This window comes from Nicrophorus vespilloides, unplaced genomic scaffold (assembly GCF_001412225.1).
Source record: "Nicrophorus vespilloides isolate i.1.1-1 unplaced genomic scaffold, Nicve_v1.0, whole genome shotgun sequence".
In the NCBI taxonomy this organism is placed as follows: Eukaryota; Metazoa; Arthropoda; class Insecta; order Coleoptera; family Silphidae; genus Nicrophorus; species Nicrophorus vespilloides.
The window spans coordinates 73,161-91,185 of record NW_017096352.1 but is presented as its reverse complement, the minus strand read 5'-3'; the positions used below and the strand labels follow the sequence as shown (position 1 = coordinate 91,185).

Here is an 18,025-nt window from a genome sequence, read left to right as displayed (position 1 = left end):
TCACGAGGTTGCACCTGTTTCATACAGAATATGCTACGGATCTCGTTTTGATCCATTAGATTTACCATAAGCTGGTTTATCTATGGGATTAAAATTAAATTCTATATTTAAAATCTATCCAATTCATCAGTTATACACTTACACGTGTTTCGCTTATTAAATTCTAACATAATTAGTGTATTTACGTATATTTTAATTTAACCTTTAGCAATTTTCTAAGAAATGATAATACATCTATATTTTATTTCTCCCATCTATGACACTTAACGTAACCTATGCCCATAGTGTTTACTAAATGCCGGTGTAATATTGTGTTGATTGCGACACAAAGAAGTTGTTCGTTCTTGCTCTGCAGTATTGCTGTAATAGTATACAATGCTGATACCTTTACTCGCGCTTATATAGAGGGTAATGACGACAATTCTCATTCAGAAATTATTATAATAATGTATTACGAATAGTCATAAATCTAATTAAAAAAAAAAAAGTTAACAAACTCCGTCTGGCTCTAATACATGTGGTGTATAAAATACACCGCGCGAGTAGTTAAAGGTTAAAAATATATTTGTTTATTCTTACAGAACTGGCTCTTACTTCAACTGGCTCGTCAGTCTATGGCAGCGATTCCCAACCCGGGGGAATAATTAAATGAATGTTGTATTTTTGTATATGAGTAAATTCGGAATGTAACGAGATTTTAATGCAGAGTAGTAGAATGAAAGAGAATGCCGGTAAAGTTAATGAAACGAGGCAAATCGAGTTCAGCAGAACTGAGGGCTGGTGGAAGGAAATAAAAAAAAGAAGCGGCGCGCACGCAGAATAAACCTAATCGAATATTCGTAACCTGGTGGAGGATATTGTTTTGGGGGTGTATTTGTATTGGAACATGTTTGTCCTCCGCTAGGTGTTTGCTTTAATCAAACAATATTTTAACGAAAGTTTAATGAAACACAGTTACGTAATCCATCTATAAAGTAGCGCGTTTTGTAAATAATTGAAAGTTGTTTTCAGCAAAATTTAGTTTTTACTCATAATAATATGATATTTAATTGGCCAATAACATTGTGTTATGCAAGAAGCTTGTTTTAATCCATAAATCTTGTAATTATCGTTACTATTTTGATACTTTCGTAAACTCTGTTTAAGTGTAACAAATTTATATATTATTAATTTATAAAGAGTTTTGAGAATCAAGTGTTGTATAAAAATACTAAAAACTTTGAGAGTTGGTATCAAAAATTAACACACAGTTGTTTTTAATGAATATCACTTGCCCGATCAAAATTTGGCTCAGACATCGACATTGTCTGCGGCCCTTTATAACAGGGTAATAAAATCCGAAGGGCGCAATCCGGTACGCCATTCCTAAACGAAATCAACTCCCGGAGATGAATCGAAGCGCGCTGTGCGAGATGGTTCCGGCGCCGAAGGAAACAAATATAGAAAGGGAACTGTACTTTCACACCTCTCAATAATGAAGGGTTAATTGAAATTATGTTTTCCACTCACCGTAATAGGCAGCAGCAACTCATGTGTTTCATTTCCTTTCCATACGCGCGATTGTGGCGGCAGCAAGGGTAGATCGCAGCCTAGTAGATCTAACTTCTCTTCGAGAAGGGTGGGAATATGTCTAGGAGGTTGGTAATCGGTATTTGGTGTAGTTGTGCTGATGTTGGGTTCGTTGGTTGATATCCCGGGAACGGTTGAATCGGTGACACCTTCAACCTCATCACTGACTAAATCTGATTGCTCGGTGGTAGGATCCACTATGGTTCCGGTTGGCTCCTCCGTGGATGCGCTCACCTCTTCGGTAGTCACCATCTCCGTGACGGTCGCAGGCTTCTGGGTCAAAGGAGTACCCATAGCCAAGGCCAACAGGAGTAGCAAAGCAGCTGGGCGCTTCATTGCGGTACAGAACGTAGTCCTGGGGACCTGAAAAGCAAATTATAAAATAAAATCAGAGAGTGTGCTTTATATATATAATTTTTTTTAACTTCATTCTGTAGAAAGCAGAGTTGATGCTCGGCGAGCCAAGATTCTTTCCGGAATATTTGGCAGCCAAGTCAAAGCAAGCAATGCGGAATATTTCAAGCATCCATTCAAAGCAAAGACCGGACAGAAAAAACGAAGGGTTACCCTTCACCGTCCATTTGCGCTCGTTCGGAACCAAGGGTGGCGGGAATTCTGTATTAAGTCACTTAATTAAAAATTCAGGACAGAGGATGATGATAATTTGCGCTCCCGGGATTTTCCAGATTCATCCCTTTCCCTCTTTTATTCCGCGCCCAGCCAAAACTGTTTCGTACTCTTTCTTCCTCTTTCTTTCTCTCGTTCTTTTCTTGGCCCCAATCCCCACCCGGCGCTGCGATGCTACTTTCATTTCGATTCTCATTTCGATGGTTTCAGAGGGCTGCGAAGTGCATTAAGAACTGAAAGGAGGGAAAGATGTCTTTTTATTCGGTGTATGTGTTCTCTCGGAATGCGAGCAGAAATTTGATGAGCGAGGCAAACATTTGACCTTTTATACAGAATGGTATGAGGGGAAGGACAGGGACAACGACGGCGGCGGCGACCCTCGGCTAAGTAATTTTCATCAAGTTAAACGTTTTCTCGTGTGTCACTTCCAAGCGGAACCCCCTTTTCGGTATTACTATCTACTATCTATCCACCGATCGTTCACAGAATCGAGCCTCACTTTGCATTTCGCGGATGCGACCCATTTATTGAGGGTGGTGATAAAGATTGCAGATAAATTTCGACGAGCTTTTTCCGATAGGAAACTGAGGGGTAAAGAGAGCAGAAAAAAAAACGAATGAATGATTGAAATCAATATTTTTCTAACACAACCAAAACCTTCAAATCGATAAGGATTTTTATATAACAAAATTAATTTGATTGTAAAAACTTAAAAATATTTTCATAATTGATTAAACTGTAATTTTTTTACATTACTGAAATAAATCTTAAAAAGTATACAAAACATGACGGTTTTTTTTTGTTGATTTTTTTTTTGATTCGCAAAGCGTTTTCAATGAAAATTCAATTAATTTCGCACCGACACAGCGTATCTTTGAATTGCGTGATTCCCAGCGGCCCGTGAAAACCATATTATATAAACATGAGTAGAGAATACAAAGAGAGAGAAAACAGAAAACTAAACGCATTGTATAATGATAATTGTTTATTGGCGTTAATAATATTTGCAAAATCGTGTTTACTCGCAAAATGTGGGTTCCGGTTGTAACGGTGCATTGTATAAATAGCGTCCACCAATGCTTACGCAGTGTAATAATACACTTCAATTAATTATAAGCCTGTTTCTAATTTACATTGTTTACAGTGAATTAATTTTCAATTACAATTTTAAATTAATAAGAACAAAAGCTAAAACTGTAAATATATAGAGAATAAAACGTATTCTTTTTCAAAAAAGGTAAAGAAAATTATTATAAAATCGCTACTCGCGTGGCGATTCATAGACTCTACTAAGAATATTAATCCTTCAACGCGTTACTTTTATAAATTGTAAGTCATTATGAAGGAGGTAGTGTTGTCCCACCATTCCAGTTTTAAAAGATAATTTGTCCCAGAGACGCCGTGCGAGTAACGGAGGATTAAGAATATAGACAATATTTAATTAAATTTACAATATTTCATTTTATAAATAAATTTCACCTAAAAACTTTGGATTGTAATATAAATACAGTACATACGTATATATTTTTTGTCCAAATTTGCACTTTATAATTAAGCGCTCGAAGCACGTACAACAAACAGACATTTATAAAGTCTGTAAAAAAAAATGTAATCATAATTAAATGTAGAGTTGAAAACGATGTAGAAAATCGGATGGAATTGTTTTGCAAATTAGATTTGCGCGATTCGCGGATAACTCGATTCGTTTAATTGTCTTGTGTACATGAAATTTTTCGGTGCGCAATTGAGGGGAGAAAACGCAAATACTAAGGAGTAGGCTATCTCCATTTGGCAACGCGCATTTACATAGATATATCCAGTCCCGCATTCAACGAGGGAGGATCACGTATTTACAACGCGCAAGGATTTAGCGTCGCCCGGAGAATAGATATCCCCGGAATCCTGGCCTCATTAAAAACCCTAAGCTCCTCTGATGCATCTTAATAACCTGCGATCACTAATAACGACTGAGTGTATCCTTGGGATCGGTACACAGCGTGTCCTTTAGAACTCAGCCGCGGGTATTCAACCTTTGTACTCGCACATCTAATTATGGCTTAAGCCTATTATGCGAGAGCCCCGCTTCGAGCATTCCGCGAATACCGGTATAGCCAATATCTATGAAAGGAACTTGTCTCTTTTATCTTTGGTACCAGATCAAACATCAATTGTTCTTACTATCATTAGTATTGACGTGAAATTCAAATGGAATCAAATACAGAGCTTGTTTTTGCAATTTTACTTTTATCCTCGAACTGTTTATGAATTTTCACTGCATTTATCCCGCTGAAATTATTGAAGTAGATATGATTAATTTTATGCTTCCGAGGATGCATGTTGTTGGCAGTCTTCGAGACGATAATTAATGTACGTGTGTACCCTTTATAAAGTATACAAGGGTTGCTCGAGGCGTGCTTAATGCTCGGCTAATCTCGCAATGCGTTGCACCTGCGATCACCAAAGGGGATGAAATCGTACATCAGAAAAGTTTACCACTCAACTAACTCTTTTTTTTCGCAACTCGTTACTTCTCTATGGCTTTTCATAATGCAAGAATCAGCGATTCAAAAGAACAATTTACACAGCTTAAACTTCGTTTCTAAACGTGAATTAAATAAAATAATTTGAAAGATCTAAGTTTTCAGCAAATCTTTTCTACTACTGTTTTACTTTTTAATTAAAAAAAACAATAATAATAATTAACTAAATTTATACTGAATTAAAAAAAATTATTCTCTCAATCCATATGCATTCAGTATTTAATGCATATGGAAAGGGATTTCTACGGCCCTATTAAAATTATTATTGCATATTGCGTCCGTTTGAGCAGAGCTCCAAAGCCGCATCGAACATCGAGGATGCTCCATTTTCCGCACGTGAAATATTCAGTGGCAATTAATTACGATTAATAATTCGGTGAAATATAATGCGACCTGTGGCGTTAAAAAATTCGCATGAATTCGGCCTGAATTATACGAAGTTTAGCGACGTGCATCAAGCGGCGCGGCGCATTTACCTCTCGAACTTCAGGCGATTACCCGAGACGTTACGCAACGTACCGAAACCAAATTCAAGATTGTATTCGCCATTCCAAACGCATTACGTTACTTCAAGTATATTAACGTAATCTTTTTTATTTATTTTTGTAATCCTTCTGAAAAATATTTTTCAAATTTTGATCGATATACATTTTAATAAATCAATTGCAACTTTGTCAAAACTTGAATTTTTTTCGGTATTTTTCAACTTTTATGAAATATCGTTCTGTTGTGTCTAACCATTGAGGACAATAAGCTATAAGACCAATATTGTACCATTTCTTTGTATTTTCAACTGATAACCAAAGCGGAGTGTCATCTCAAAACCTTGGCTTACTTCTCAAACTCCCTATTATTAAGTATTAATAAGAATTAACTTTGTAAGTACAATAAGTATTTAAAAATAGTCTCAGTAAAACCTTTTGATGAACATAGTCTTATAAGAATCTAAATATAATGAGCATAGTGTCAGATGAATCTTAAATCGACCAAGTAACAAATAAAGTTATGTAAAACCAAACGAATTTCATTAAATTCCCAACAACTGAGACTCCTCAACGACAACATCAAGAATTCCATCCCTGAGACATAACAGTTCTTTCTTTTCTTTTAGTCCTGAAAAAATCTATAAATTTACTTTCGTTGTCCAATTATTATTTGTAATTCCTTCGATTTGAATTAATTATAAATACTGATTTTTTCATAAAAATGTTATTTATAAACCTATGATCAATATATTTTTTTTTATTATGTCATAGTATATTTAATTTACAATCTTATTCCTGCCAATATTAATTAAATTTAATGATGGTATACTTTTTGGTGAACTTCTCAATGGAATTTTTAACATTATATTCTTCTGTAAGTTGTTGTTTGGCTGCCAGGTTAACTTCAGTATATTCATGTCCTACGATTCCACTATTCCCTTTGACTGTGTATCTGCTGCCATCCTTAACACTGCCATTGTCCTTCGATTTGGCTGAAGGTCCATAAGCTGAACCTCTTTCATTTGACTGTTCATTCATGTTGAACGATGGCCCTATTGCTGCAAGCACCGAGAGGGCTCACAAAGGGCCTGGTTTGACCAGGATTCGAACGGAATCGCGGGTAGGGCGACTTAACCATTTGGCTATTAGACGCCCTTACTATCATTATAAGAAAGACGTTTTAATTTGTTATTTGTTTATGTGTGACTGTTACAAGAAATATATTTTTTTAATATTAATTATATTTATAATTCATTAAAAAAAATCAAATAAAATGCATTTGACATTTTTAAAAGTTTTTCATTACTTGAACGTTGAGTGGAAGCGCCGGGTATATTAATAATGTAACGTAATTTTTGTTGTTGTTCCATTTACAATTAATTGTGTTTAATACTAATTTTATTAATTTAAACTCGTTGTTCAATTATTGTTTGTATCAATTCCATTTGGACATTCATTAAATTAATTTGCAATTGGAATTTACTACTCTGTGACCAATTTCCTACTATGCCACGAACGGAAAGTCACATTATAATATCACATTATATTATTAATTAACATTTAAATTGTATTTCCACTGATTTGAGGAATTTCAATTATGTTATAGTTTTAAAATATTAGGTGAAGTAAGAAGTTCTGAGCGTTACAAATAGAATAAATTGAAGCAATGGAATGTTATTAAATCATTGAAACAAATGGAAATATATTTAAAAAAAACAAACAAATTTCATTTTAAATAACACAAAACATCATTTATGTAACACAATTCGTTAGCGCCGATTTCATTAAATCATCAAAGCAAATGGAATCATAATAATGGAAAAATAACGAAATCGTAATTATTAACTTTTTGATATGAAAAAAAAAGTACAAACAAAACATCGTTTTGAAACACAATTCGTTAGCACAATTGCATTAAATCGACGAAGCAAATGAAAATATAATAAAAATTGAAACAACGAAATCTCGATTATTCACAATTTTTGTTGTTGTTTTTTTTTATATAAAACTGAACATCATTTCGAAACTGAATTCGTTAAAAGCAAAACACGTGCATTATTAAAATGGGAATAGCAATTTCGTTTTAATTTTTTTTTTTCACTATGAAAACAAATCGTTTCGTAACTCAATTGAATAACACCACAATGAAGCAGCAAATGGGTACAGAAAATAATAAAAATTGTGATTATTCGGATTTCGATAATACAATTGCCGAAACAAATGAAATCATTGTGAAAACAACTTTTTTTTAATAATAATAATTCAAACATCAATTAGCAATTCAATTAATTAGTTATATTGCATTCAATTATTAAATCAAATAGTCAATTAATTTCAATTTAATTTGGTTGCAAAACAATGTTTAATGCAATAATATAAAGCATAAGAAAATTGGGAAATTAATAAACTGAAAACATTCAATTAATTTATTATCAAATTAATTAATATAATTAAATAAATTGCAGTTTCAAATTTATATTTCGCTTTTGAAGAAAGTACAGAATTGTAGATAGTCACGATAACGAAGCGGCTTTCAGCACTTCATGCACGCTTCTATTAACATCAAATGTATTTACGTTTTCAGGAGCCACTTAGAATTCACAAGTAAATGACTGCAGCCTTCAGCTAATTAAACAATCCGTCTACGTTGAGAGACTTCTAGCATTCACTTGTGCACCGGAACGAACAAATATTATACCAATTATAATGCGTCTTTAGGTAAGAAAAATAGGAAGCAAACAATGGAAGAAGTTAGCAAAAGCACTCGACAATTGAATTTCCATGCAATTGAATTTAACCGGATGTAAGTGAACTGTGATGACTAAAGAGGGAATTATATAACAAGCAAAAAATATCTATTTCTTAAATAGTGATTCGTAAAATAAAGAGATACTTAAGTATCTGACGTCGTTACGGCATGAAACGCGATATTTTCAAGGGGTGCCTCGACTTTCCGGTGATTGCATAATTGAATTTGAATAAATTTTCATAAATTTACTTCATCGATAATTAGATTATTTTTATTTAGTAAATTGTATTTTATTAATTTCGTTATTTTTTCGTTTCTAATTAACATTAATTTATTTAACGCTGTTGACGAAAAAAAATAAATAAATCGCATGTGTATAAACGTATATATGAAACGCTTTGAAATATTTCCCTTTCAATTTGTTTCAAGAATAACAGAACAAGTATTTCCTTTTATTAAGCTGCTTTTCCCTTGCACCCTTGGATCGCCTCAGAAAAAAAATTATATACTCGAGCACAAACAATGTTCCCGTGTGTGCATATCAATACAAAAGACCTTTACGCTTAACCGAGCTCGTAGAAATTGACTTTGCTAGCATTGAATGAAGGAAATAAGAAGTAATAAGAAGGTACACGAGCGAGGCGCAGATTCCGCGTTCCATTAAGCTTTTATCTGAGGATGCAGAAAATATTCAGTATTCACATTTCCATCGGTGCATATTAAACGTAACTCTTATATTCGCGAATGGAAAATATGTAATTTCCTTGTACGACGCGCAGTGGTTTAATGAAATGCGATCTAATGAATTTCCCGTGAAAAGTGTAGGAAGGCGATTTCCCTTTTCCGCCGGATGCAATAAAAAAAATATATATATATTGTTCGCATCGATTCTCAAGGGGGTGGCAGATGGGCGCTTAAAGTGGTGGGGTGGCGGCAAGATAAATTTGTTTTTCAGTTTTATGGCGGCTTAATTTTAAGTAAGGTGATTAAAACAGGGTGGCGCAGGATTTGGCGCCCGCCTGTGTCTGCGTAGGGATACTGTTTGAGCATTTTCGGCTCCGAAGGGCTCTAGCACTTAATACGCGCCCCCGCAGCTCTCCCGACTAAACTGTAACAGATCGTGAGGTTTGGGTATTTCCAAGTGTTACACCGAACTGTTTACGGTTTCGGTAAAAAAGCAGATACGCCGCGCACCATTTCGAACACGCAAATGATCTGCGCACAAATTTTCCACATCTTTTTTTTTTTGTTTTCTTTTGTTTTTCATTTGTCGCACATATTGATTACAGACGCGACGTGTTTATTTTTTGATGAATTCACATCTTTGTTGAATGCGAATTGCTGTAACTTCTTTTCAGTGGAAACTATAATTAATTTCAATTTTACCTACGTTATATAACATTTCTTTTATTCCCGTTTCATTCATAAAATTTTAATTATCCCCTATATTTCGTTTCAAAAGAACAAAAACTTATTAATTTGATCACTTCATTTAATTTTCATACATATCAAACATAATAATTCATTTCAATTAAAATACATTTAATTTATTTTATTATTTGTTTTTTTTTTCTGCAATATTAGTAAATTTTACTATAAAAATTGATGTAGCTATCAATTTGATATAATGTTGCATCATATTGTGAAATATGTAAGATGTATAAGAAAACGTTACGGTTTTTATTGCATGTAATATATATCGCCTTTGAAAGTTGGAAGCGCACGGAAGACATAATTCGCGAATGGTATTCCGCAAATATTTACAAGAAGCAAGAATTTATTGAAGGTGATTTCATTTGATCAGGGATGACTGAGGGCTTTCACCGCTGGAAAATCATCATGAAAGCTCGATAAATAATCCCATCAGATGTTTGACCTCAGCAGGAGGAGAGCTCTTTGAATTCAAAAGCAGCATATTTGCCAGGAGGCAAAGGATGCTGATGTGTGTTTTATGAAATTATTAGTGGAGCGCATGTCAAAGTTAACTTGCCATGCCCTTAAGGTCGGCTTCGAATCACATAATTCTAAAAAACACATTGCAAAGCATATATATATACACATATCTATAGATATACCTGGTAATCGTTGGATGTTGAAGTTTTCTAAGCAAGGTAAATCAATTCAAATACATTGAAATTTATGTACGCTTAAACATTCTAAATTAGAGCGTTGTTGTATAATAGCCCAAACAAAAGCAGAATGCGCTGCAACTTAATTACAAATATTTAGCAATTTGTTCGTAAATTTTCCGGTCAGCGTATTGCTTAACTAACAACATTTACTGCGTTGTCGACTTCAGGACTCTCCGAGACATTGCTAGCTATAGTACAAAGTTTATAAACATTTTCCCAACTTGTAAATGTCTATTACAGCCCGTGCATCTTTCATCCAATATTACGGCTCAAAAGAAGAAAAAATAATAAGTAATAATAAAACGGTGTAAAGTTAAGATGCACTTACCGCTCGTTTGCGATGTATTCTCTTCGTCTTGAAGTATTAAGGAGCTCACGTTGCAAGTGTCTGAGCACGACTGCTACGGAATTTCCTCACACGTTTTCAAGTTTTCCTCTTTTCGTCTAATATTGGTCCAACGCAGAATCCGCATGAGAGAGGAAGATTCTGCGCGATGGAACCCCCCTCGTTCGTCGCAAAACGCCTACATTATGCTTTTCACCATTTTCCGGCTTTCCAGCGAAACCCTTGGCCTCTGTTGGGAATTGCATACACCTCCACTAGTATTCTACAGTGAAATGAAGCAGCCTGCTTACAATTTAAGATTATTTAACCTGCAGTTCTCTATTGTTCATATAACAACAGAATTTCACTCCAAAATAAAACAGATTCCTATTTAAGAATTCAATAATTCACCATTAATTTTTATTGAAAGCATATAATTAACAAACTATTTATTTCTTATACAAAACCGACACCAATAAGAACAATTTCATAAATTATTTTGATACATTCATAGTTTTCCACAACTCAAGTAATTTCTTTCTATTGTTTTTGCAGATTTGGTTTTTCGGTATCTCATCAATATAAATAATTTGCTTTGGAATTTTGTAAGAACTCAGATAATCTGAAAGGTAGATACAATTAGTATAAATAACAATCAATAATTAAATAAATATACTAACTTTTTGTAAATGATATTAGGTCTTCAGGTGAAACGGTATGTCCTTCTTTAAGTACGACAAATGCACATGGAGCTTCACCCGACCTCTGATCTGGTATACCTATCGCACCTACGTCTTCCACGCTGTCGTGCAGCATCAAAACTGTCTCAATTTCAGCTGGTGAAACCTAATATAAAAAATAATAGATTTATATCATAATCAATGCATATTATTATACTTACTTGAAATCCCTTATGTTTGATGATATCCTTGATCCTATCGATGACGTAAATTAATTCATTTTCATTGTAATATCCCACGTCTCCAGTGTGTACGAAGCCGTCATCATCGATAAGTTCCCTAGTGGCATCCTCCCTATTATGATATCCATTGCAGATAGAATCTCCTATGATACAAATCTCGCCGATTTCATTAGGTCCCACCGCTTTTCCAGTCAAAATGTCAACTATTTTGCAACGATTATTTGGCATTATCTTTCCGATGCTTCCGGTATTATCATCCTTGGGACTCATAATTGTAGCTCCAGTGGTCTCCGTCAGACCATAAACTTGTTGCAATTTGCAATATTTCATTTTGTTCAAAAACTGATCTACTGTGTCTTTATTCAACATAGCGCCTCCGCAGTAGAATTTAGTCAGCGTAGATATATCATATTTTTCCAACAAATTTGTTTTGATCAAGAAAAGTATAATTTGCGGAACAAACATAACCTTGTTAACTTTATATTTTTCTATTGTTTTCAATAACATTTCAGGTTCAAATTTCTTGAGGAAAATTAGAGTGCTTCCGTATCCAAAAACTGCCCCAAACATCATTGTACCTATGATATGAGTACAAGGAGTGACTTGGACGTAAATATCGGATAAGTTCGATTCAAAACCATCAGACCTAAAATCAAATATATTTTAAAGATGTATTTCATGCATATAGTTGTTTTACCCCATGTAAACAAACGGCATCCTTAAATTCGCATGAGTCAGGAGAACCCCTTTCGGCATACCTGTAGTTCCGGAAGAATAAAGGATCAAAGCAATATCCACTTTGGGGTCGATCTTCTCCAGTTCGAACTTTTCTAAATTAAAGTCACCTAATTCTAAGATACTTTCCAAATTGGTTGCATCCCTTTGCGGTTCCCCATTGAACAAGATTATCATACGGATGTTAGTCAATGTCTTCTTTATTTCGTATAAAGTATTGAAAGCTTTCTCTGAGCAGAAAATCAGTTTTGTATTAGTTTGTCCTAAATAACTGGTTAGTTCAACTGAAACACACATAAGTCAATCAAATACTTAATTTAATTGGATTAAAACGTACACGTAGTATAATTAGGACTTAAATTGTTAACAATTACTCCAGTGTATAAGCATGCGATGTAAGGGATAAAATATTGAATATCATTTTCGCTTAATACAGATATAATATCCCCTTTTTTAATACCAAGCTTCTTGAAGATGGAACACAGCTTAACAGATTTTTCCAATACGTCGCGAAAGCTTAAGATATTGCCGGAAAATGCGTCTATCTGAAAACCAAAATATTTCAAATATCTCACAATATTACAATATTTACCAGAGCAGTTTTCGTTCCAAATTTTTTCAAATTGTTAAAGACAATATCGCCAATTGAACATCTCGGAAGGTCAGTCTTTTCAGGACCAGAAGACAAAATTTTAGCGTTGTGCATTGTAGAAATAATAATTTATTATGACGAAAATGAAAATTACTCCTTTTATATCTTGCAAGTATAATTGCACATGAAGCATTAAATGCATTTATAATGTTTCCATTAATGTAGCATTATAATTAAAAGAAATCTACAGAAAAATAGAGAAATTCCGTATTAACATTACGTTCATACAAAGGTCAATAGAAGCATCAATTAATACATTTGTAATTCGCACAATAAATTAGCATAAAAATAAGAATGTATTGATGCAATTTAATTTATTGATATCTTGGGTCTATATCGCAAGCCCGACAACCGAAAGACCGTTTATTGAAATCCTGGCTGTATTAAATGCTTGAAAGCCCGACTTTGTCAAAATCCCGACTCTGTCATAATCCCGATAATCAAAATCCCGACTACCATAAAAATGTTATTGTAGAAATTTATAATAATAAGACACTGTCGGGATTTTGAGCCAGCCAGGATTTCGAACGTCGGGATTTCGGTTGTCGGGCTTGTGATTGCCACCGGATATCTTTAATATAGTAGATAACGACATCTATAGTCGATGTTTGAAAATGTTTTCTTGTTTTATAGTAAACAATTATTGGAAATTTAATAAAACTTCGTTTCTTGTTATAAATAAATGTATATTCTTAAAATCTTCTTTAGTATTTAACAATCCTCTATATTGTATAAATATTCTATATCGTTATTAAACTATAATTGGATCAACCCTGTCCAAATTAGGAAACTACGATTGAGTCTCGTAGATTGCTGTCGTCGTTAATACTGGTATTTCCAGGAATATTTTCATAACCTTCCCTACCTCCTCCTGTTTAAAAGAAACAAAATTAAATGATATGATAGTTCTATATAGATTGCTACAAATAGAGACACGGTTATCACCGAACACATACCTACCTCTTCTTTTCATAAGGGTAAGCACAGCTAAGGATCCCATTATAGTGAAACCTCCGCAAACATAAGTTAATACATCCCTGTAGAACGTACTCGCTGCCCCAGAGTGCCTAAATGAAAAATGTTATGAAAATAAATTAGGTTGTAATTATAGATACATACAGCTCTTGAATTATGACCACGGCAATGCCGTTAGCAAGTTTATCACAGAAGCTCATCACGCCGTAAACGAAAGCCCCGCTTCCAGTTTTATCTCCTATCAAATCGGCGGTGATTCCAAGGCTGGTTACCAAAATAATTGAACCCCCAGCGCCGAATAACACGGCCACCGCGTATATATCGTACGTTACAAAATCTTGACCATCCCTGAGCTGTATCCAAACGCAAGCTAAAACCCCGAGAATAGTCCCCAATATATATGATATCTAAAAGTAAACAAAAATCAATATCCTGAGCAACAGTTTGCCAACTCAGCATACCCCGCGTCCAAAAACCCTGTTTAAAAATTCAATAGTCATTGCAGTTGCAAAACTTCCAATAAACATGACTAAAGGTATCAAGGCCAAAGCGCTAGCTGCCATATTGAGAGTTTCGTGCAAGTATAGCGGTATGAAAACCTGGCTCAAATTCACGAATAACCTAGTAGACATGTATACTACAGCCACCTAAAACAATGACCATCTTATATTTGAAGGGAATATAAATAAAAAAATATCAATTTACTTGGTAAACCTCCACGCTTGTTAACAAATCAACAACGCTTGTTCTAAGCTGTCCTCCACGTACATCATTTCCTGTATGCCCGTTGCTTTCCTTCACAAAAATATGAAATATAAAAGACGCAAAAATCCCAATAGCCAATCCGATCCAAACGACCTTTTGAAATTCTGGTGCGTCGTTTGGTCCAATCTGGGCATCATCTGGATTATCACTGCTTATATGCAGCACATACCATGTGATTAAATACACTACGACATTCGAAATTACAGTAAAGCAATATCTAAAAAAATTCAAATAGCAAACTCTGTTTCAACAATTTCACACAGGACATTAAATAAATTATTCCCAAAATGGCTGCAAATGCTATAAAGCATATAAATTAAAAGCCAAATAACCCAAGTTAGTCAAAATGGATAATTTATGTTAAAATGATAGTTAAAATTAATATATACAAGTGATTGAAGTTGTAATGAAACAGATATATGTTTTAATACTGAACATGAGGATATACCTTATCGCAGTCAATTTTGTGCGGTCGTGCTCGTTCGGCGTTAGTTCAGGTATAAGTGACAAGTGCGAAATTTGCACTGCAGCCCATCCGATTTGAAATATTATTACGAAAATGCAATAATAAAAAAGTTGAGCTTCTCTGTGACTGTTCTCGCATGAGGGACAAGGGGAAAATATAAAGGGAAAGGAACCGATGACGCAGATCGTGCCTGAAAGTAAACAAACAAGATTATCGCATTTCAAATAGAAAATTATCATTATCTTTGTTATTACCCAGCAAGTGCCAAATTTTCCTTCTACCATATCTACAAATATAAAAATCATCTGATTGATCTGAATGGAAACCCACAAATGGAGTTGCCAAAGCATCTGAAATCTATAGATAATGTTAAATACAACAAATAAATTCAAATACAGTAAACTTACCTGTCCTACTAATAAAATGATACCAGCATCTGAGGCACTAAAATTCAAAACTAAATGAAAGAACACCAAGAGATAGGTGAACCACATAGAAGCACACACATCATTTAAGACATGTCCTACTCCATAGGATAATTGTAGACGAAATGGTATTCTGCTGTAAATCTCTGTGTATTCATTGCTTATTAGATGCTGCACACTTGACTCCATGTTTGCTACTGTACTGTTGAAAACAATATGAGTCAATAACGATTATTCTGTGTTAATCTCCTGCATTCTTTGATATTTGCATTGTTATACAGATTACGAAGAAAGTTAATAATGCAGTGAATCACCATGAACTCATAGAACTTATCATCAGACATAACCTTCAAAATATTATCAATAAAGAAAGAAACACCGCAAATAAGAAGTCTTACCCAGGAAGTGAGTACTCTTATCTCATTGGTCATTACTATATATACCATAACAACAATAATTTTGTAACCATATGGTCGTGGCAATAAAAAGGTTTCTTACGTTAGCCGTTAGTGGCGCCATAGGTTAATGCTCTTTGTCAAAGTTTGAATTACTTTGTTAATTTAATGATTTTACATTATATTTTACGTTTCGATAATTAGGTTAGAAACAATTAAAAACTTACCGTTCTTGCCTTCAGAAGATGAGTACAAACAAGTTAATTAAATATACGGAAATTGATTATTCTTGTAAACATTCAGTATTATCTAAAGACTAGTTTAATATTATCTCTTCTACCTCCTTAGAAACGAATAGCAAATGAAAGAAAATGGCAATTTATGAAGAAAACAAAAAAAAATCACTTGATAAGTTAATGTGTTTGCATACATGTTGTTTCATAATATTTTTTTGCTATAAACGAAGTTATTACTTATTGCCCTAATTAAGATAAATATACTATTTTGTCCCTTCCACTTGAAAATAGAAATAAGCCTATGCTAACATCAATTTTTTTTTTAAGGAAGTATTTCAAATGATGGATTGGAATAATCGATTTGTAAAGCTTATATCGCCTCAAGGCGAAGTAAACTTGGTTCCCCCAATGCTAATATCGAGATTCAGCAATCTCGAAATAAATCCAATGGATAATTCAATCAAGGATAATAATATGCTTTTTAGTTCATTTCTTATTATGGGCGATGTTGTGGATATACAATGTCAGAGAGGAAAATATTTTTTGAAAATTGATGATGGCACTGGTATAATGGAAATGATGATGATAAGTTCTGATGAAGAGAAGCAGCAATACTTGTATGAGACTTCAAAAATAAATCCTGAGGATTATCTAATGAATTTGGTGAAACTGGTACGAGAGGAAATGACGAATACCTGCCCACCTGTTTCTAGTTTAAAGATCGGCGATTGCCTATTGATCCATGCCCAAATATCAAGTAAGAAAAACGAAGACGAATGCAAAATCAGCGCTTTCAAGTTTCATAGGATGCCCAAACTCAATGTAACTGAAAAGAAGTATGACTGGTACTTTAGTTGTTTGAATTACTACTTGAAGAAGATGAATAAACCATAACTAATTAAAGAACTTTTTTTAATTAACTAAAATTATGTTTAGGAAAATTACACTCTTATAATTATGTTAATTTATTGTCTTTACCTAATATCAATGTGTATACATTTGTTTTCAAACTAAAACGATGCAATTTAACCTCAACGAATTGAAACTTATCTAGCATCCTCCTACTTCTCATTGAAGTATCACTAACCTAATTTGATGATTATGGTAAATAAATAAAGATATTTTAAGTAGAAAACGTACTTTATTTTAAAACATTCACATAAATAAAAAAATAACTATATTATAGACCTAATGCTTGGATTTACGGCTTCTCTTGTTCCTGAAACAAAACCATTTAGTTGATTCATTCCTAATCACTAATATTAAATTTACTTCTTTGGTCCTTTAACGAAACACCAGTCAACACTGATAGCTTGTCCCAAGATATCTGAGCCATCTAATGCCCGCCTAGCACTGTCTGCCTCCTCAAATGTTGCATATTCAACAAGGGCATATCCCTTCAAGAATCCAGTTCTCCTGTCCAGATTAAGGTTAATATTCTTTATAACACCGTATTCAGAGAATTTTTCATTCAAATCCTCATCTGAAGCCTCCTCATGTACAGAGGTAATGAACAGGATCCAACCTTCCACAGCTACAAACAACAAAAGTTAAATCATAAAACAACAAATAGAACAAGTTTTAATACATTTTTGTGGTCCCATGGCATCACTGCCTTCACCTCCATCGACAGTCTCATAATTCCTAACTTTGTCGGATCTTTGAGATCCACCTGAACCAAATCCTCTGCCCTTCCTCTTAGTCACTTTATCCTTAAGCCGGATAACGCTCTCTGAAAATTACAAGAAAATGATTTTAGAAAAGCATTTTTAGGTTATTAATCATGGTACATACGATCACCCTCTTCATCTACATCCAACTCCACGGAATCATCGATATCTAGAACGTCGGCCATTTCGACAATATTATATTAATTAATAAATTAATACAAAAGTACAGTTAAAGTAAAACGAAGCAAACTTGCGAAGTGCGTAAAGTTTACGGTCATTAACAACAAACCAAACTATACAAAAAGTGGTATTACCAACGTGAGGATGGTAAAGTTACCAAAAAAAAAAAAACGCGCG

The 18,025-nt window shown here is 33.9% G+C and overlaps 4 protein-coding genes and 1 long non-coding RNA gene across 7 annotated transcripts; 1 reads left to right on the top strand and 4 right to left on the bottom strand.

The window, feature by feature from the left end:
* Window positions 1-1,467: 1,467 nt before the first annotated feature.
* Window positions 1,468-10,562, bottom strand: LOC108556738. The gene is made up of 2 exons (XM_017912951.1): window positions 10,431-10,562; window positions 1,468-1,932 (listed from the first exon to the last, which is right to left on the bottom strand). The coding sequence occupies exon 2, from the start codon at window positions 1,903-1,905 to the stop codon at window positions 1,483-1,485; it is 423 nt and encodes a 140-aa protein (XP_017768440.1). The 5' UTR covers window positions 1,906-1,932; window positions 10,431-10,562; the 3' UTR covers window positions 1,468-1,482.
* Window positions 10,563-10,863: 301 nt separating this feature from the next.
* Window positions 10,864-12,786, bottom strand: LOC108556739 (4-coumarate--CoA ligase 1-like). The gene is made up of 6 exons (XM_017912953.1): window positions 12,677-12,786; window positions 12,422-12,629; window positions 12,047-12,368; window positions 11,329-11,995; window positions 11,108-11,273; window positions 10,864-11,049 (listed from the first exon to the last, which is right to left on the bottom strand). The coding sequence occupies exons 3-6, from the start codon at window positions 12,259-12,261 to the stop codon at window positions 10,922-10,924; spliced, it is 1,176 nt and encodes a 391-aa protein (XP_017768442.1). The 5' UTR covers window positions 12,262-12,368; window positions 12,422-12,629; window positions 12,677-12,786; the 3' UTR covers window positions 10,864-10,921.
* A 650-nt stretch (window positions 12,787-13,436) lies between these two features.
* LOC108556750 (major facilitator superfamily domain-containing protein 12-like) lies at window positions 13,437-16,083 on the bottom strand. 3 transcript variants are annotated; one of them, XM_017912987.1, is made up of 9 exons: window positions 15,990-16,083; window positions 15,350-15,569; window positions 15,197-15,299; window positions 14,925-15,132; window positions 14,417-14,693; window positions 14,173-14,358; window positions 13,856-14,118; window positions 13,697-13,803; window positions 13,437-13,607 (listed from the first exon to the last, which is right to left on the bottom strand). In XM_017912987.1, the coding sequence occupies exons 2-9, from the start codon at window positions 15,554-15,556 to the stop codon at window positions 13,519-13,521; spliced, it is 1,440 nt and encodes a 479-aa protein (XP_017768476.1). In that variant the 5' UTR covers window positions 15,557-15,569; window positions 15,990-16,083; the 3' UTR covers window positions 13,437-13,518. The 3 variants fall into 3 exon arrangements, with proteins under 3 accessions (XP_017768476.1, XP_017768475.1, XP_017768477.1); XM_017912986.1 differs by lacking the exon at window positions 15,990-16,083 and adding an exon at window positions 15,766-15,879 and having other exon boundaries at window positions 15,350-15,714; XM_017912988.1 differs by lacking the exon at window positions 15,990-16,083 and adding an exon at window positions 15,766-15,880 and having other exon boundaries at window positions 13,517-13,607; window positions 13,693-13,803; window positions 15,350-15,714.
* On the top strand, window positions 15,709-16,896 carry LOC108556751. Its single transcript, XR_001890830.1, has 2 exons — window positions 15,709-15,772; window positions 16,326-16,896. It is a non-coding gene; the product is annotated as an uncharacterized LOC108556751 (long non-coding RNA).
* A 223-nt stretch (window positions 16,897-17,119) lies between these two features.
* LOC108556740 (RNA-binding protein 8A) lies at window positions 17,120-17,980 on the bottom strand. The gene is made up of 4 exons (XM_017912954.1): window positions 17,793-17,980; window positions 17,587-17,730; window positions 17,271-17,532; window positions 17,120-17,217 (listed from the first exon to the last, which is right to left on the bottom strand). The coding sequence occupies exons 1-4, from the start codon at window positions 17,851-17,853 to the stop codon at window positions 17,187-17,189; spliced, it is 498 nt and encodes a 165-aa protein (XP_017768443.1). The 5' UTR covers window positions 17,854-17,980; the 3' UTR covers window positions 17,120-17,186.
* Window positions 17,981-18,025: the final 45 nt, after the last annotated feature.